Source organism: Triturus cristatus, chromosome 1_2, assembly GCF_964204655.1.
Source record: "Triturus cristatus chromosome 1_2, aTriCri1.1, whole genome shotgun sequence".
NCBI classification, from domain to species: Eukaryota; Metazoa; Chordata; class Amphibia; order Caudata; family Salamandridae; genus Triturus; species Triturus cristatus.
In genome coordinates, this window is record NC_140580.1 from 969,740,126 (window position 1) to 969,761,366 (window position 21,241).

The 21,241-nt window shown below is 39.8% G+C and overlaps 1 protein-coding gene across 2 annotated transcripts in view; it reads left to right on the forward strand.

The window, feature by feature from the left end:
- WDR31 (WD repeat domain 31) overlaps window positions 1–21,241 on the forward strand; it is a 158,255-nt gene that overhangs the window by 52,439 nt on the left and 84,575 nt on the right. For both annotated transcript variants that reach the window (XM_085610282.1, XM_085610291.1), the window contains exons 2-4: window positions 3,147–3,293; window positions 9,005–9,134; window positions 11,484–11,558. In XM_085610282.1, the coding sequence (XP_085466408.1) occupies window positions 3,247–3,293; window positions 9,005–9,134; window positions 11,484–11,558 (252 nt within the window). In that variant the 5' untranslated portion in view covers window positions 3,147–3,246. The remainder of the gene's footprint in view (window positions 1–3,146; window positions 3,294–9,004; window positions 9,135–11,483; window positions 11,559–21,241) is intronic.

Here is a 21,241-nt window from a genome sequence, read left to right on the forward strand (position 1 = left end):
TATCAAGAACAACGTGATAACTTTCAAAGCTAATGCGTGCAGAATGCCCAATAAGTTTAAATGGCTTTTAGCAAGAGATGATTTGGAAAGTGTCAAAACATACCCTTATTTGGAAATAATTCTTTCCAACAACCTATCAGTAAATGAAAATATCTCACATCTCTCTGGTAAAGCGATGCACATGCTAATGCACTCTTGTCACTTTATAGAGCACTACTAGGTCGAAGGCATTTTAACTATTTAATTGCTGTGTATATCGCTAAAGTTCCACCAACTTTGCTTTTTTACAGTCTGGGTTAGGACTTCTTATATCGAATACTGGCTCGTATGGCGATGGGTCCTGGGTTTATATGCTGAGTTAGACGTCTCTGCATGGGACTCACAGCACAGGTTCACTCTGGCAGAACTATATTTGGTTCAGAAGAGGGGAGACTAGGAATAGGCAGGGGTGTCCACTCTCCCCCTTATTATTTGCCGTTGCAATGGAGCCGTTGGTCAGCAGTGCTCACGCACGCGGATTTTATCATGGGTTAGAGGTTCGTGGACAATCTCTTTATGCAGCATTATATACTGATGATATGCTATTGTTTCTTCGAGATGTCGGAATAGACTTGCCTGGCACAATACATTTGCGGGAGCACTTTGGTGTAGTCTCAGGCCTACACAATAATTGGCAGAAATCCCATCTGTTTCCTCTGTGGGGATATCGCCCCTCCTCGGAACCACAATGGACTTGCCTGGAACCCTACATGTCTGACATTTTTGGGAGTTTACATATATCATCCCCACCAAGATTTAATGCATGGTAATGAAGGGGCAGCAATTGGAGCGCTTAGAAGTAGTATGACATTTTGAACGACATTGCCATTATCTGTGGCTGGTAGAATAGCGGTGGCTAAGATGGTGGTTATTCTAAGATTGCTTAATTTTTTCTCTACTTTGCCACTATTGGTGCCTTACCGGCTGTTCCGAGAGCTGAAATCACTGCTATGGGAACTTAGTTGGGGGACTAGTAGACGTAGGGTGCCGCCAGCTAAGTTGCAGCATCCTGTAGTGGAAGTTGGGTTGGCTGCGCCAGACTCTGAGTCATATTACTCAGCGGTACAGCTGCAATGGTTCAATCAGTGGGTTTATTGTAGGATGCATCCTATAGAGGGTGTTATCAGTGCTCCTCTTGACTTGAGTGATTTACTGCAGGTCCTCTTGGTTCCCCGGTGACGACTACATTCGGCCTCTTAAGAGCTCCTAGTGATACAGCAGTGCTGGTGGCGTTGTCTGCAGCAATCTTGCGTCCCTGAGCCAGGGGCTTTGGGGGGGATTACGGGGTGGACTGCCTATGGGATCAATCATATTGGCGGGCAATTCTTGTTGCACTGGGCAATGGTAGTCCCAATTAGGAATCATTGGGGAAATGAAGACTTGGAACCTGCAATGCACAAAGTGTGTCAGCTGCTCTGTACAATGTCGAGTCGTGCAAAAGCGGTCATGTCACTATATCAAACCATACATTTGAACATTCTAACTACACTCACAGATTTGAACATTAATTGGGTGACAGATTTAGAGTGATATGGATTGGCAAAAGATCCTTATCACACATACCCACTATCTCTTGTAATGCCAGTTTCAAATTAATACATTTTTATTTTCTGCATAGAGCTTACCTTACGCCTGATAGGATTGATAGGTTCTATGCGGCTGCAGCATGTCCAAGATGCGGGGAACTTGGGGCAGAAATGTTCCATATGGTATGGCCCTTCCCCTCTTTAGCGGGGTACAGGGAGGCAGTAGTGTATTGTGTTAATGATATCCCTTGTACTCCCCTGCCTGTGTCCATGGAAGTTACCTACGCCCTAAAAAGCGAAAAACCACTACTGGATCTGTTGATTTTGCATTGATAGTTGCAAAACAAGAATTGACAATGCAGTGGAAATCTGCTGGAGGTCCACGACTGCCTAAATGGCGAGATGAGCTGGTTAAATGGGCAGGACTTGAGCGTGCTGTATTGTTTCGTGGAATGAAGAGAGGGCGTGGAAACACTGATAGGGCTAGAGCATAGGAACATTTAGTTGAAAGCCTACGGGCTCCGGACGTTGGCTCAGATAGATCTTTTGCTGGAGGATTCAGAAGGTGGAAGTAACTGATTTTAGTGGAGAAGCTTTGGGTGGGATTTGGTGCTACAGTGGAAAGCTTAAGCTGGCAAGGGGTTATGGAACTCTGTATGCCAGCTTGGTAAGAGGTAACTAAAGGTGCAGGGGGTTGATGTTTGTTAGTTGCTAGGTGAAAAGGAGAAATGGTATGTTTTCATATGTTATGCACTTGGGCTGTATAAGTATTAAAGATTTGCACATCTTTAAACGGTTTTACTCGGTACCACAATGCATATAACACTGTCTGTTTTTGATGTGCTATGTCCTCGACATGTGGTGCTCTGTACTATAACAGTGCATATATCATTGTCTGTGTCTGAAGTACTAAGTCCTGACAGATAATGTCCTTTGTTATTCGAAAACAATAACATTTTGTTTAAAATAAATTTAAAAAACGTTGCTTTTATTGATTTCAAATATTGGAACTTTCTGCAAAAACGGTGGAAAAAAATATTTCAAAAAATCTGTAAGTTAAATAAGCTTGGTCTGATAGAAGCAATACGCCTCGAAATGGGTCTCTCAATTACAAATGTTCAGGGGTTGGCTGCTGTCCTCCGATGGGGTCACCAGCTTTTGCGTAACAAGGAGAATACCTTTAGCGGCCTATTCTTCAAAGAAGCATTAGGCCAGAGCATGAAGGTTGGGAACTTGCAACCAAAGCACATGTTGTTTCACATTTGTAAGGGTCATTTTGTCCCTTGCAAGTCTACGGCATCATTTATGTGGTTCACGGCCATGGTGTATGTAGCCGGTAGAGATACTACCCATCTAGATGTATATAACCAGTTTCTTCTTTTGCAGCCTCTCATCATATGGTAGTTATCAACATTAAAAATGTGCTTTTTAAATGCTTTTTTTAGCTTTAGATGCTGATGTATTTAATCTTGCTGGAGTTGATTGGAACTTAACAAAATGAGGTAACTAAGATGAACACTGCATCTCTACCTAATCACTAGTGTTCACTAAAGGTAACTTATACTCTTAATATCTTTGCAGCTCACATCCTGCATGGGGGGTTTGGAAGAGTCAACGTTCCGCAGCTGAGCACAGCATGTGATTCTAGGCCACCATCGCTTGCCCGTGGCCTTCTTTGAAAATGGGGAAGCTGCAGAGTAAAGTCAAACGCAACAGCTCTAAATACAGGTGAGCAAACTAGCACATTAGCCATAACCTACCTAGTATGAGAGTTTTTGTCCACTGGGGAGTCTGGCATCATATTTTAGTAAAGTGATCCCCCTGCCCCCAAGTCAGTCCAGTTTTGAGCTTTTGTGTGATAGCTCAATGCATCCTGATTATTGGATTCTTGTTTTGGTTCCACTGAAGTGATTACTAACATCTTAAATTAATTATTTGCAATTGAAAAGTGAGTACTTCGAGTGAGGTGGTCACCCTAAGTATAGGCTGAGTGACCAAAACTGGAGTAAATATAGAAGTGAAAGTCAGTGTTTGGCCTAAATGTCCCCCTACCAGTGGAATTAACAAAAATGAAATCTACCATTCACACGCACATCCCTATCCACTGCATAAAGTTATTGCTTTTTTGTGGTTCACAAAAATTCAAAACCCATGCACGGAAATCTGTTTGCAGTGAATGTGGAACTGCACATGTACTGTAACCTTATTAGATTTTCCTGTACGGGGACCATTTTGTGACAACAGATAGATTGCCTTGTGTGTTTTTCACAGCCGGTTTGCAATTTCAATCCAGACAGTTGTACCAGTGAATGTTAACAAATCATGGCAAAGTTTTGTGAATACTAGCAAACGTGCAAAATTGTAGAGGTCACCATATTCTTTAAAATCAAGCATTGGCAATGCCGATAGATCTGAAAGTGTGTCTTAAATCACGGGTGAGTTTAGGCACTTAATAAGTCATCCTACATGCACAGTATCCCTCCTCTTTACACTCCATTCATCCACCAACTGACTCATTCTTGCATTTACCCACTTACACATACACAATAAAACATGAACACAAATTCAAAAGGCATCTTGAAAAGAAAAACAAAAATTGTGAAAAAAACATGCCACCACTTAAATGTGGCAGCAATATGCTTACAGTAAATAATACAATTATACAGTACCAGGGCAGCCATCTTGCAATGTTATTATACCTAGTGTATTGTTGTTTTGAGTTCCAACTTGGCCTCGAGGTTTAGAAGCAACTTTTTGTCCATTTTGGAGTAATAAAACAATGATACACTATGCAAGTACCATGGTCGCTCAATAAATATTGTAGTGAGAGTGTTGCAGGGATTTTGCTCATGCACAGAACTATGCGCAGGAAACCAGGACCTCAGTGAATTGCGGTGTACCAAAAACTCACCTCAGTACCCAGAACCCCTATCCGACTAGCATCAGTGTCTCATTCGTTCTCCGTATCATCTCGAAGCTACCAATGATTAGACAACCCAGAACAAGCGACTTAGAGTACTCTCAGGAATGGTGGGAATCAGAAACACCTTTTCGTTATTATTCTCATATCAGTCCACAACAAGAGTAATCAGAGACACGGTAAAGTTTAAAATGTTTATTTTTAACTACGTGCCCTAAGGAGCAGTACTTTGGCTAACATAAGCAGACAAATGATTACAAACAAAATCATCAGCATTGTTACAATACCATAGAAAATGAAGGGAGAAATCATATTACAAATGTTAGTGGAATAAAGCCACCCTCCCTTCGCTAGTAAGCTAATTTTATGAAACTAATAGAAGGTCTTTAGGCTTGATCGGGGAACTCCATACCGTAAATATCAGCTTAGGTGAATCACATCACAGGATCAGCTCTGCTCTGTGTCTGGAAAAGGTTTTCTCCAAGTGTCTGAATCATGCATGCAAATGCAATATTAAAGGCACCCGAGTTTCCGATAATTGCAGCTGTGTGCGTGTTATAGCTAGAGCGTGGGCCGAGCAACATGAATTCAAAAGCATTCATTGTTATTTGACCTTGACGGCTTCTGCACGCAGTGTTCAGACTAAGGTCGCGGTGCACGTCTAGGGATGTGAACAACAGACCGTTCTCATGTGAAGAAAAAGCAAGCAAGCAGGTCTTCTTGTAATAACAGCTACCTGCAGTGTCACGTGCAAAAGCAGCAAAAGTGGCAAGATGGCGTTTTACATCTAAGGCGCTTATGCTAACATAGCAATGTGTGTACATGGAACTCCGTCTCCTCTACAAGAAGTCATCTTGGAATGGTAGTGTACACAGTGCATCATTGTTGCACTGATCTCAGATGACTGACACACTGCTTCTAAATGTTGCCGCACCTTTGAATGGTACAACAGTGATACTTTATGGACAAAACTATTCCAAAATGGCCGGCCAATTTAGAAGTAGTGACCATACGATATGGAGCACAACAGACAAATTGATCAGCAAGTAAGCTGCCTGGTAAATTCGTCTAGAGAGGCGCTGGCCTCTCTAAGGGCCTCATGTAGGTAGCCAAATACCGGTCGGTAACGGCCGATTTTCGGTAATTATACCGTTACCGACCGGTATTTTGGCTATTGTTATGTAGGGGGACGAATTTTGGTTTCGGAATTTACCGAATCGGTAAAATTACCGATTCGGTAATAATACCGAATCGGTAATGTTACCGAATCGGTAACTTTTCCGAATCGGTAATTTTACCGATTCGGTAAATTCCGAAACCAAAATCGAGATGTAGGGGGAGTGTGTGTGTGTGTTTAAGAGTCGGTATTTACCACCAACTTATAGTTGGTGGTAAATAATTAATGTATGTGTTAATGCATTTTTACGCGCGTAGCAGTGTGCAATGTGGCATACATACATGCCCTTAGGGCATGTATGTGTGCCACATGTGCACACATGGCCGAATCAGGGGTGCAACAGGGTGTCAATGTGACACCCTGCCACCCTTGTATGTGTTCCCCCCATTACCGAATCGGTATTTACCGATTCGGTAATTACCGAATAGTAACGAATCGGTAAAAAATACCGACTCATTACCTACATACGAGTTACCACTTCTAAAATACCGATTCGGTATCGTTCGGTATTTTAGAAGTGGTAACTGGTATTCTACCTACATGAGGCCCTAAGAAACAAAATAAAAAGGTGAAAGGAAAGAAAGGGTACTTATGCAAGTAGAAAGTGGAATATTAAAAGACTGGCCATCTGCCCTGTCTCTAAAGCATACACATTTCAGGCAGATGTACACATGTGATCAAGAAAATGGCATCACTCAAAGGGCAGTAGGGCCAATGACTGATGTAAGCTGACCCATTGCCTCATGCTTTATTCTGTCATGGGCAAAAAAGATATATTTGACACTCAAACATTATGTCTATGCTTATATTTTATTAATTATTTTGATTACAAGAGTCTGGCGGACAACTAAACCTGTCAGGGCATCCTTAAGAGGGTCTATTAAGATTACGCCAGTAAAAATCATTTACCCCCAAGGTTTGTAAGATGGGATAACCAACACCAAAATGTTTGCCTACTATCGTAATCTTTGAGATTCCCTGTAACAAAATATCACTCCATAGACTTTGACATGTTTTAATAACAATTCACCCTTAAAGGCCTATTGGCTTTAAAATATGCTATTCATATTAAATAAGTCAAGCCATAGTAATATCTATTCATACTATGTAGACGAGGCCTTTACATCTGTCAAAACATTTTCAATGAACCCATCTCACCTGTAGATTTTATCATTCGTTAATATCACCATAACCAACATCATCCTACCTTATTGTTCATAGGCTTTCCCACAGGATGAAGGTCAGGCATACATGCATGAAGTTCAGCCATCCATGCTTAAATAGAATTACAAATATGTACGAAAATACAGTTGAAAAACATCATAGGGAGGCCTTCCAGGCATTATCACAGTGCACATCTCTTTCTCCAAGGGTTTTTCAAAGGAGGTCACTAACATCAAAACCATTGTCCAGTACTATGATCTGTGAGATTCCCCATAAGAAGATATCTGTCTAAAGGATTTAACTCAGTCTGCATAATAACAATCTACCCTTCAAGGCAGTGGCTTCCAATCTTTTAATGCCCCCCAGTAAAAAAAAAAAAATCATCGGACCTTATTCTGGCGCCTGCCTACGATCCCTTGAAGACACGCTGGGGGGCTGGGGGGGGCATCCCCCAGTTTGAAGACCCCTGCTTCAAGGGATACTGCCTTATTGTATTCTTCTCATATGTAAATCAGGTGTACTGCCTTTGCTGATACTTTTAATAATAAACATATCAAGCCTTCAGCCTTTATTCTTGGCTTGTCACCATAACCATCTCAGGACCACTGTACTGAGCATAACCTTTACCACCGGCAACCATCAGGCATACAGTCAAAACATTACAAATATGTACAAAATAACAGTTGTCCCTCCATGTAGGGTTGACAGTAGTCAACAAAGTGCAAATCGTCTCCCCAAAAAGGTTGTCAAAGCGGGTAACTAACACAGAAACCTTGCCTACTATGATAATCTGCGAGATCCATCTAACCAATTGTCTGTCTATAGGCTCTAACGCATTATAACACCAAACCACCTTTTTCACAATAAATTAGCCAGGCCTACTGCCTTTGTAGTTGCTTTACTTAAAAAACAGATGAGATTTCTGGGTCCTCACATAACTATTCCAAATGAACCAAGAAGGCCTACAGCCTATATCATAAGCTTGTCTCCATTGCTAACTCAGGCCAACTGTATTGCCCCTAAGCTTTCACACAAAACAACCATCAGGAATAGAGTCATAAATTACAAATATGCACACAATTACAGTGGGCACAAAAATATACAATGCATCTTAGTAGGACCTAAACAAGGATTCAGACAGGGCAAATCTATCTCCAAGGATTGTCATAAGGTAATCAATACTAAACACATTGCCTGCTTCATTCTTCTGGTTGTAACCCAGTGTAATACCAAACCACCCGTATGAGCCTGTTGGCTTAAACACATGCCTTTCACTATGAATAAATCAGGTCTGCTGCCTCTGTCATAACTTTAATAGTTAATATGTGCAGGATGGTCTTTAAGGTCAAAGCACACACCTTTTGTCAGATGAAGTGCATTTGCAGGCAAGTTGCCATAATTTGTGTGTTGTGACCCCTTATGTGCAAAGGACTGCAAACTCCAGGGATTCCGTACTGTTTGGGTCAACAGACTCATATTTCTCAACAGCTGCGAAGGATCTTCATCTTAATTTGTGATATTGAATTAGCTCTGCCAGTGGGCAAGTATACAAAGTTGAACAACAATGGTGACAGTGATGATCCTGCAGATACCTCACAATATGACTTTAAATGGATTAAATGAAGTGTAATGTCCTGATGTTTTAGTACTGATTTAACAGAAAGGATTGACTTTGTCAAGTATGGTGCAGGAGACTGTCCAGCAGACTCTTAGCCTTTGTGTGAGAATATCTCTGTGTACTGTGTGGTACACTGCTGGGTATCAAGCTATCTGTTCCCTGTTGGTTCAGAGCACTAAGGACATGTTCCAATACATCCACAGGTGTCTGGAAGAGTTGGCCAGAATATCTACTATGTAAAGATCTCACTTTATACTGATAGTATGCAGATTTATTTTTTATGAGTATCATTATAACCCGTATGGATCCAGACCTTGTGGATCGGAGTCTTCTGTTCTTGTTCTACTGAGTGTGGAAATGGATTTGTGGCCACTTAGAAGTTTGTTCCCCTCGATGTTTGCATTTTTTCAATGTATATTGTACAATTATTTTCTATAAGTATGATTTTGTTTTGTGGTGAACTACTTCCTTATGGTGCTGTATGCTTTTATTTTTAACCTTGGGCAAATAATGCGGAGAAAGTTATCAGGATCTGTTTGATTCCCACTTCTATTTTCCAGGGCGGAGGCACATGTGGAAGTGAACTACTCTGGGCAGAACATCCAGCAGCACATCCCAGCTCACAATGATGCAGTGACCTCCCTAGCTGCCTTGAAATCGGACCTCTGCGCGTCAGGGGGGAAGGATAAGGTAAGATTCTCAAGATTCCCTTTCTTAATGTGCAGTGGGAAGAGCAATACGAGGTACCGTGACTTGACGTACATCACTACCGTAGAGCTCCTCATACTAAGATTGACACACGTATGATTTACCTTTTTCTAAATCTTTATTTCCTATTAAGATGTGGCACAATTCGTGTATCTGAGGGATGTTGTCCATGCCCAAAATGTTGACTACATATAGTAAGGTAGAAGCATGAGATCGTTCACATCATTGTTCACAAAAGTCGAACATCTAAATGTAGTGCCAATACAGAGTTTAAAGCCCAAATAAGTGCCATAGACCAGATATAGTTCCAGAGAAAGTGTCAAGAGTCATAAAATGAAGTCTGATTTGAAATATGTTGGCACTGGCGTAAAGCCTGGGTTTTTTGGCTCAAAGTTGAAGGGGTCTGAGTTTCAAATGACATCCTTCTGTGTGGTAGCATGTTATGCTAACATCTACTACAAGACCCACTATATTTTCTTCTGGAATTTTCCAGTGATATTAACTACACTGACAGGGAACATATTTGATGATGAGACTATTTCAAGAGCGCACTTCTCAACTGCGTAGCCTGGGGGGGCAATGGGACCTACTACAAGCAATACAACATGGTCCTCCCCCGGCTGGTATTAAAATACTGCTATAAATGTAGTCCCTAACAGCCCTGGCCCCCCGTGTCACTGCACGTGCTATACTAATGTAGTTTATGGGTCTCCAAGTTCCTACTTGTCTTTTTGCCTCCATCTCCACCCTGCTCTCTTCTCAGCTCCCTCATCCATTAAGTGCCCTCCCCTCTATCCTATTCCTGAATCGCTCTTTTCCCCCTCTTCTGTCTCCCACTCATCCTCATCTCCTACTTCCCTTCTGTCCTTATTTCTAGTTTCTTTCTATTCCTTTTCCCTTGCCCTTTTTTGTACATCCTTATATCCTTTCTCTTTCTCGCTCAGCCTTATTTGCTTCTCCCATTTTATCACCTTTTCCTGTTCCTTCTCCCTTCTTTCACCCTCTCCTTTTCTTTCATCCTATACCTCTCTCTTTTTTTATTGTTCCCACCATATACACTACTTCGTCTTTACCTCTACCCCTGAAAGTAAACACATCCGTGCCCCTGGCATGCACTCAACTTAAAGAAAATCAGAACAGGCTGCCTCTAAAAAAAACATCATCTGGGGCAGAGCAGAGTGGGCACCCTCCCACCTCTGGGCACCATTGCATTGCACTGGCTGCACCAATGGTAGCTACGCCCCTGACACTCCTTAGGCAACATCCCCATATCCTCTGTTCCAAATATACATTTTACAAATGGCATTTGGAGGCATTGTAAAGTTGTTTATTACATATGTAATTCTGGGTTTAATGGCATCACTAAAACTGTTGCAAAATAATCAATCAAAATTTCTGGCCGATCAGTTAAAATGATTTTCCAATCTGTCCTTCAGAAAAGTGTTTTCTAGCTTGCATATTCCGCTCCCACAGAGCAAAACACCATATAGCATGTTTCAGTAGGAATTAAATATGCATTAAAACTAAAGAAAAGAGAAAGAACAAAGTATTTAAAAATATTGCTGAAAGTAGTGTTTTCAGCTAAAAATAAGTTATCAGTTTCTTATTATTTAGTTTCAAATAACTATTTGCCTGCAGGAATTGAATACCAATGTTGCCAATATCCAGTAACCACCTTTTAGCTGCATTAATAGTCAAGAAATACTTTCTTGAGAAAGACAAATATGCTATGTTAGTGCTATCAATAATTCTAATCACACAACAAGATATATGTGCAGTCTTAGACTGAATATAATATATGTTTGGGTGTCACTGTACTGTAAACATGTTAATGAAGTCATAGCTTTATTAAATAAACACAGGTATTAATTAAGGCATGTTGAAGGCTACTTATCTTAATTGCAAACATATGAAAAAGACTCTTGAATTCCCCATCAAAATGTATCAAAAATGGTTAAATAATCTTTTGTCTGTAATATAAACTTTGCAATAATCTCTAAAAATGCAGATGTATGAGTTTTAAACTTGAGGACCACAAGGGTGAGGGGGGCTTTTGTCACTGTTCATGCTAAGTTACTTCGTTTAGAGGCCTCTTTTGCACATGTAAGAATACACTTGCTGTGTTTGCATTACCTTATAAAAATCCAAATAAAATGGGATCTTCAATCATTAGAAGTGATTTAAATTTACTTTAAATGTGCATCTATCATAAAATTAATTCCTCTATTTACGGTTTCATTAATCCTGTAAAATATAGGAAGGAACCGACCTTAAGATGGGCTATTTGACTCACATAGGACTAAATCCGCTGTTTTTTATGCTGAATTTCAGACTGTGGTGGTCTCTAACTGGAGGACTGGAGCGGCACTCAAGCGGTTCTTAGGACATGAGAAAGAAGTGACTAAGGTAAATATCCTCCCTTTCATAAGAGAGTACCTAATATACCAGAATGAGACCTATGTGCTGTGCAGTTTACAATGCAGAAGCTTGCAGCAGACAAATCAATAGCAGGCTTATAACAAGGCTTGGATTTGAAGAGCAAAATCCCACTACCCCCAATAAGAATTCTAGATGAATAAAGACCTGTCATCTGGAGACCGAAGTCGCACACGTAAATACCAAAATGTTGTTACTTAAACTAACTTGCTGGAGATTCAGGCAGTGAATCGGGAACAACTTATACCCCACCCTTGTTTCTGAGTTGATAACTGTACCAAAGCGCACACCATTCAAGCATGAGTCTTGAAGGAATGAAACAATAGCCTTTTGGAATCAAACTGGAGGAGCAGAGTTTTCAAATGGTTTTTGGATGTGGCGTGACTGGTGCTGATTTGATTTACTTATGTAGCATATGGTGAGCATTAATTGTGGCAAACTTTCTTCAGATTTTAACACTAAATACCATTTCTTTGGTTCATTTTTTAAAGTTTTTGATCTGAATTTCTTGTGTCCTTTATCCACAAAGTGTTGAAATTGTTATTAAGTTTTTTCTGAAGAAGGAATTTATTGCCCGAAATACATTGAGCACAGAGGACAAAATTCTATTTGAAAGAATTTCGAAATATTAAGCCTTCTTGAAGAAAATGTAGTTGGATAATAAATATTTTTAAACAAAAGTAAACATTTTGTTAATTTTTGCAAAGGGTTGCTCGATTAGTGCGTGCCAATGGTTAGTAGTGAGTTAACTATGGAAAGTTGGTGTCGTTTCACAGAAATTCCTGAAGAGATCTGGGGAGTTTCTGGGTTTTGCCTAATAGCATATTGAGTTTTAAAGGAACATATTGAAACTTCAAAAGATTTATGTGTGCACTTCCTCACTATTTTGGATTCTGATTGAAGCTTGCTGGTGCTTCCTTTTCGGACTACTTGTTTAAATTCTGCAAGAAATGGTTTGATTCCTCAACAGAGTCTGATTTGAAAGTGCAACTGTTTTCAAAAGGAATTGATGTTTATTTTGCAGTTGAGATTATTGACTAACATGAAGCCCAAGGATTTGCACTTTCAATAATGGACTGCCTATTTTCCAGAAGTTAAGTGTGCTTAACCATGTCTTCAAAGTTAGGGACAATTAGACACAGGGCAGAAGTTATTCGTGGCATCTGACTTTTTCAGCAGGTGTAACCTGGCCTATCTTTAGAAAGTCTGTATAAGACTCCTTGTAAGCGGGAGGGATTTATTAGGTTGTACAAAAAAGGTTAAAGAAGAGCTAATGACTTTGACAAGAGACAGGGAATTGGATGTGTGAATTGTGGAATGGTCTAAGGTTTGTAATCATTTTGAGCATCACAGAAAACCTTCCTTACTCTGTCAGTTTTCAAAGAAGTCACCTAATATGAATTGGTACAGGGTTTGCTTGGACATTGGGTAACTGAGTGGCGAAGAATTTAGTCTTTTCATTTTTTTTTTTTCATTAAAGACTAGTGAAAAGTTTTTGCATTTTTCTTCAAAATTGATGTGGTGTTCATATTGGCGGGAACATTTGTATCAAGCAATTTTTAGGACTTTTTTAGCTCTTTGAACTCAGAATTGATGAAAGACGATTTCGCCTTAAGGATAAACTTTGTTTTTTCCTCTAAATTAAGTGCTTATTAGGGTTCTCTACAGATGCACAGAGAATTTAGTACCACTCTTTGCCTGTTAGGGCTTCTCATTCCTTGTTAAGCTGGTTATAGAACCATTGTACTGATATACGTTTTCTGCTGTTTAAGCTATGATAGGCAAGCTTACCCGTTTCCTCTGTTATATTCATTGTGAATCAGTAAGTTAGTGTGGTGCCCCTGCGTGTTGTCAGGATATCATAAAGAGGCAAGGAGAGTCTACAGCGAAGATGTCTAGAGTAATATCCTCATTTTCTACCAACCATTGTTTGGGTTTTCTCAATTGTCTACTGGTTACTACATTTGAGAAGAGGTAAGAGAAAAGCAAAAGAAAATCGTGCAATCAGTCTACGAGGATCGATGTTCCAGAATTCAGAGTACTTCTACTCAAAATTACAAAGTACAGAACATAATATCTTTTATGCTTGGGCATAGTGTAAGTACGATGCCAACTGAGACACACAGCAGTCAGTGGATGTAGTTTACCATGAAACGACGAGGTCCGACGAGTGAAGGATTGCGGTGGAAATAAACCGTAAATAATTCTGATGGATGCTCACAAATTCTTCATGGATTGCTTGCTAATGTGGCTGCCTCAATCCCAAAACCAGTTATAAATGATGAGACACAAGTCCGACCTGGATTTCTTTGTTACTTCTAAATTTAATTGAATGACAATCATCACAATAGAAGCAGACAACAACACTTCAAGTGAGAAGTTCAGCCCTAAAGAGTGTAGAACATTGTCAGCCAGTTCTTGGTCCTGAGGAGATCCCCAAACTTCTTGGGTTCAAAATGCGTCGAACGTTCAAAAACCACGGAGGAGTTGTGAAAAATGGAACTCTGGTTCCTAAGGAACCCTCTTTTTGAGTGACACATATTCTGAGTCCTTTCTCGTGGCCTGATTTGGAATTGACGTTCCAACCCCTGGTTGTGGTTGATTGAAGGAGCCTGCATTTATGTCCTAATCAAATACTGATTCCTCCTTTCTACAAAATTTAGGACTAAGACATATTAACGTTTTTTGAGTCTGTTTTGTTCATGAAAAATGTCACTTTCAGATTTCATGTTTTGTTGTATGTGAAACAAAAATTCAGTTGTTAGATGTGTGGGTCATCAAATTGACTTATTCATTGTGTTGTATGTTATTTGGTGCCCCAATGTTTATGACAGGTTCAGCAAAAATACAATTTCGTCACCACGATTTGCAAACAATTTTGTGGTAAAGTAATGTCTGTACTGGTTTGTTTGCTAGTGTCAAATTGAATAGTGGTCTAGCCTTGCTGACAATAAATTGGCTCACCCCTTATTCTTTTGACTGAGACACTCAAGCATCAGTCTAGCCTCTCCTGAGTAAAAATAAACACCCAGGAAGACACAGTTTGGAGCCTTTCTATGTTGAGCTCAGTAATGTGATGAACAAAAGCTCATTGTCCCCCAGAAAGTGGTAGATATCAAGGAATGTGATGGTGATTGAGTCTGCTGTTTTTATTTCTGCCAAAAGGAAAGTGGGGAATTGATTGTTTTTCAGATTCTATCACCGTACCCCCTACCCCTTCTCCCCTATGTGATCTTGTGGCATGAGGGGTTACAAAAAGTTCTATTATTGCCTGGAAAGAATAGGGATCATTCTGTAGCACACTATGGGAACGTTTTATAGTCATCATAAAACAGACAAAGTCAAAAGCAGAGTTCCGGATCTGCATCTGGAGGCCTGGAAAGAAAAGAAGTGAGTTAGCATGCAGGGGTGTTGCTTAGGGGCAGCTCCACTCCCTCACTTCCAGGGAGGTATCATGTCAGCACAAAGCCGCACAACACCACCTAGAGGTGCGCTTGAGTACTCTTATGAAAACAATCTCCAGATCAACTGTGGCACTTGGGAGATAGTCTAAGGTGAGGAATTTGTGCTTAGATTCAGTAGGCTCCAGAAAGAATGTTACCAAATGTAAGTACCTTGTTCATTAGAAGTCTTGTCCTGTACAAGCATTACCTCTGGTACACATGCACCGTTGCTCGCAACCTGAACGTATTGAACAGCAGTACTTAGACACTAGTTGCAGCATCCTGGAATATTTTGCCAGCTTTCTGATATACATTGGCTGCATCCTAACATTTGACAGCAACCTTATACCAACAGCAGCATTTTATATATTTGACAACACCTTGGAATAATTATACAGTACTAAACAGGAAATTGGAGGACCCCTGCCAAATGACTACAGCAATTTGATAATATTTTATTTTTAGGAATCCTGATCAGAATCTTAACTGATATAGCAACTGTGGTTAGCACTGTATCTACTTGCAAAGTTTTTTTTTTGTGTTTCAATTTTTTATTGGAATTTATACATAAAAAAAAACAAAACACATATATTATAATAACTGTATGCATTGTCATACAATAAATATAGAAGAAAATTGTTATAGATAAGCATATAGTAAAACTTTCTGAATGATTAATCATACTATATACATTAATAAATACATAAACATATAAATGCAAGGACAAATATTTGGATTTATATTGAGGCCATAAAAGATGGAATTAAGGGAAGGGGAGAAAAGAAAGGGGAAAAAAGAAGGGATCACAAAAGAAAGCGATAAGGGAAAAATGTACAAATAGGAAGCATAATGCAATATGAGTATGTTCCAAGGAAAAGAAAAAGAAGACACTCATAACATAAAGTAATTATGCCGATTCAAAGAAGGATAAAAAAAATATATTCTTTGATAGAGACAAAAGTAAATAAAAAAATTACATTATATTATAGGTATATGGATATATTGTTACAAAGCCAAGGGAGATGAAGTAGGAAAAGGAATTACTAGATAAGAATAGAGAAAGATAATGAAATGGATAGTATAGAGAAATGTGCAAACAGTAAATGGAAACAATAGGTATATTGTGCAGAATGAAAGTGTAAGCAGAGAAACACACATGTCTAAATATGTATATTAAAAGATACAAAAGATACAGAATTACATGTAAATGCTCTGGTGAGTAGCTATTAAAACAACAAAAAATAGTAGATAAATACAATATGTATTAGGATTTATAACCACCAATAATGAAGAATGAGTGAGAGTAAGAGGAAATAGAAATTAAATTACTGCGTAGACGGGTCATTAACATTAGCATCGGTATTTGTAGCTAGAAAAGGTGACCACACTCGAAGAAAGAGATCAGATTGATCTTGTATGTTGTATATAATACGTTCGTAGGAAGCTGTTTGGATCATGACCGCCATCCAAGTTTCTTGTGATGGTGGTTGAGGCGATTTCCGTTGCCGTAATATACACATTTTGGCTGTAGCTAAGGCTGTGTGTAAGAGTCTGGCTTGTGGCTTAGAAAGGGATTGTGATTGACGTGTATCATGTAGAAGAATGGTAGCATGCGAAAGTGGAATTTGTAGAGGCATCGTGGAACGTAAGGTTTTACCTACATAATTCCAAAAGGGTTGGACCACAGGACATCCACAGATGATATGAGAAATGTTACAAGACGTATTATCACATTTTGTTGGTGACCAGTGCCAATCATGTAAAATCTTGAATAAGCAAAATTTCAATCGTGCTTTATGTGCACCCTTATTGAGATTGCTAAGAATGTCAGACCATTCATCATCGGTATAAGAGACTGATAATAAGGTTTGCCATTTAGTACATAAAGTTTGCGATAAGGGTTGAGAAAAAAGATGCGAAGTAAGAGTTTGATAGAAGTCAGATGTAGCTCCTTTCATCTTACCACAAGTGTGGAGATATGTCACAATTGGTGAGTCGGACAAGAGCCATGGTGGAGGTCCTAGACTTCTCCGTAAGGATTGTCGTACCGATTGTATTTTAAAAGTTGAAAATCAGGCAAATTAAATTCTTCCTGCAGTTGGGCAAATGATTTAATATCACCATTTGAAGAAAGTTGATCTAGGGTGGAAACACCTGCTGTTTCCCAAATAGGCCAAAATATTGATTTTCTATTAATACGAATTGCAGAATTATTCCATAATGGTGCTTTCCTATGAAGACGAGGATGTGAGCCCAGTAAGCAGTGTGCCCTTTGCCAAGCAGCGCGCATAGCCGATAAAATAGGATTAGTGGAGTCTCGGGACGAGATTTAGATCCTTATAAAGCAGAAAGACCTGCTTTTGGTAATGAAAGGTAATGTTCAAGATGTACCTACTGTGGCGAATCTGATGAATGTGGAAGCATATATGACATTTGAGAAAGCTGTAATGCCAAAGGATAATGTTCCACTGAGGGTAGACCTATTCCTCCATAGGAGCGATAAGCCTTTAGTTTTGAAGCAGATAGACGGGGTTTGGCAGGAATCGAGAGAGTAACCATTTTCACGGCTTGAACCCTGCCCTACATTGAGAGACCCAATGCCTTCCATTTTTCGAAACCACGTTGCATTTGTGCAATGAGGGGATTAAGATTATCCATAACCATACCCTCTAGACCTTTGTTCACTAGTATGCCCAAATATTTGAGATAAGAAGATTTCCATTGAAAGGGAAATCCTTGAATGGCTGCAATTGTGGTCCCGTTCGAGATGGGCAGCGCTTCGCTTTTGTTCCAATTAATTTTGTACCCAGAAAGGGAGGAGAAGTCCTCTATTATTTTTAACACAGATGGTAAAGAGGTGGAGAGATCTGTGAGTGTAAGAAGAATATCATCTGCGTAGAGATAGATTTTGGATTCACCTGTCGGAAGAGAAATGCCCTTAATAGAAGTAGATTATCTTAAGGAGGCACTTGCACAGTTTTTAACACAGCACCCCTGTTTCTGCTGGTGCATGAATTCTCTGATGAAGCAAAATGTATCAGGCTGTAGTGATCTCTATTCTGTTTCTCCTGTGGCACAAATGTGTCTGATAGGGGTCTGCTATTTTTACTTGGCACTGAGCTCAAGTGGGACATTAAATATTGGTGCTGCTGCAGAGGAGCAATGCTTCTACTCACGTTGGGATGCCTCAGACTGTAGCATAAGCGTCTCTCAATAATTTACCTTAAAACCTTGTAGTAGTAAAATTGTGAAATAAAAATACAGTGTTTATGGCCATGTTTTGAAAGGGTTCTTCGAAGGGAATGTTTAATTCCTATCCCCATTGAGCCCCACCACGCCCAACATTATGTGGGAAGAACAACATTATAGTATTAGTATTACCAAGCTCTGCAGGCTGGTTTTGGAAATTATTAATTTAGGATACTGATGAATGCTAACATTTATAGAAAGTAGCAGAAATAGGAGACACATTGACAATAGGTGGTCAGTTATTAATTTTTGTCCGCTACTACAGTAAGGTCAAACACATTACAGTTAAAATAATGACAAGGGTCTGGGGAGTAATGCTTTACATGACAGTGATCCAAAGAGAAAAGAATGATCATGACCCCATGTCACTTACTATCCAGTGCTTTCTGCTTCGGCACTACGGCCCTGTTTGGGTATGGATGCCCGGACAATAAGCAACAGCCGTAGAAATGTAAAGTGGAAACCTATTTGCACCTCTCCTGATGTTATTACGAAAATGTATGATGCAGTATCCATCTGTCTATTATGATAGTTGAGAACCTGGATCATCAAAAAGTGATCCTAGAACTACATAACACATTGTTCTCCGAATTGCAGCAGTTCTTTCAAATAGACTATAAGCGGGCAATAGAGCACCTCGACCCCAGGAATGGTTTACATCAGCTTGTAGGGCAGCCAAGACAGTGCTTCTATGTGCAATTAAGCTAGGCAACAGGACACAAATTTCTGAATCTAGAGCACTATTAAAAAAAACTTTAAGGATCGTTAAGACTCAAAGGGAATTGGGAATCCAGGAGGATCTTTTAGATGCTTCCAAAAGCAAAGATATCAAAAGCTTTTGGCAAGTAGTATTCCATTGTGGTTGCCTCCTTGCCAAGAGACTCAAGGTACACATCTAACCAAGTGACTGGGTTGACCATTTTAAATTGCTGTATCCCACTTCGATGCAGACCTATCCCTCTGAACAAGACAGTAGCCGGAAAATTAAAATAACCCTACTTTAAACCAAAGCACTTACGGCACCAAGCAAACAAAACAAGTAATTGCGACCCTCCTCAGAAGAGCTCTCTTGTCCCTTCCATTTAAGCATCACTCCATTCATCCTTCCATCCACCTGTGGATATCCACCATTTCACCTTTACATTCTGTCATTCATTCATTCATTCTTTCATCCATCCTTTCATCCATCGTTCAGTCTTTGACCATTCAGTTCAGTCAGTTCAGTTTCACACTTTATTCGGAAGGATTTCCATCCCTAAAAGTAACATACTTATAACAACAGACATTTCATGCAGGTAAAAACATAATCAAACGTTATCAAAAGGAGGATTACAGATAGCAGCAATTAGCTAAAAAGATAAAGTGTCAGGTGCCTTCACAGCATGACTTAAAGTGACCCTACATATTACCATGTTTCATTTGTTGGAAAATTGAGTAACAGAAGAAACATAATTCTACACTATATATCAAGAAAGGAAATTGCAAATAGTAGCAGATTGCAAAAATAATAAAGTGCCGCATGCCCTCACAGCATATCTTAAAAATGAACCTACATATAAACATGTTTCACTGTCAGCCAATTGAATGATAAATAAAAACATGGCTCTGTGTTGCCTAATGTTACAGCAATTCCTTTTAAAAAACTGGATCAAAAATAACCTCGGAAACAATTCATTCAATTTACAAGACAATAAAAAGTGTAACATAGTTTGACCTGTCTTGTCACACGGACAAGGAATGCCAGCAAATTTATTTTGACCATTCTATCCATCTATCCGTCTGCCCATCCATATCTATCCATCTCCACACCTATCCATCCTTTCACTCATCCATCCATCCACCATTTCACTCATTCATCCTTCCCTCATTTATCATCCATCCACATATCCATTTACCCTTTCACATCCATTCATCCTTTCACTCACACATCCATGCATCCTTTCTGTCATCATCCATCCATTCACCCTTCCACTCATCCGTCCATCCAACCTTCTACCCACCCACTCTTCCTTTCACTCATCCATCATTAACATCCATGCTTTAACTCATTCTTCCATCTATCTATCCACCCTTTCATTAACCCATCCATCCACCCTTTCACTTAAACATATCCATCCATTCTCTCACTCACCCACCCTTTCATGTTAATTATGAACCTTTGTCTGACAAGTTTCAGACAGAAGCCACCCATCAAGATGTCCACCCCCGGTATAGCTACTAAATCGGAGGGTTCACAACACTCCTGCATCTCATATCAGTAAAGAACGTAGCAGCCCAGAGCCTAAGAGCCCCACCATTTCCTTTTCTCTAGTAGATACGGAGAAAGCTGCCACTTCACAGAAGTAGGGCAAGGCGCGGGGTCTGGATAAAATACCCGCAGATGTACCATTCTGAGTTTAAGATATGGGTCCTAAATCACAGCTGCACCTGATTCAGCTTAAGATACTGCACCGGGTATATTATGACCGAGACCGGCTACATCACATGGGGAGGGCGGCTTCCACGGACTGCTTGCGTTGTGGAGTTGGCTCTATACACACGATTTAGAGTTGAACAGCAATTCATGCATGCTCGTCACGAGTGGTGCAAGAGCTTGGTCGAGTGCTGGGCACAGTCATCCCTCTTGACCCTTGGGTCCTATCATGGCCAATTGGAAATTGGAGATGGATCTCTATATGGCTGCTGAAAAGGTCACTTACAAAAGTAGAGGGTACCCTCGTAAATGCTTCAAGATTTGGATTAAATACTACAATTTATGCCCCTTGGGTGCCACACCGACTCCCTCACAATGACCCTGCTTCTTGGTGTACACTGTGCTATCATACTTATCTTGTATTGCGATTCATCTGTTCTGAAACTTCCTCTTGTTGCCAGATGTTTGTTTTTTGTGAATGATTACACGTATGTTCTTATCTCCTCTGTATATTTTAATTTCTTTTGAACGTGGGCTCCCACCCTAAA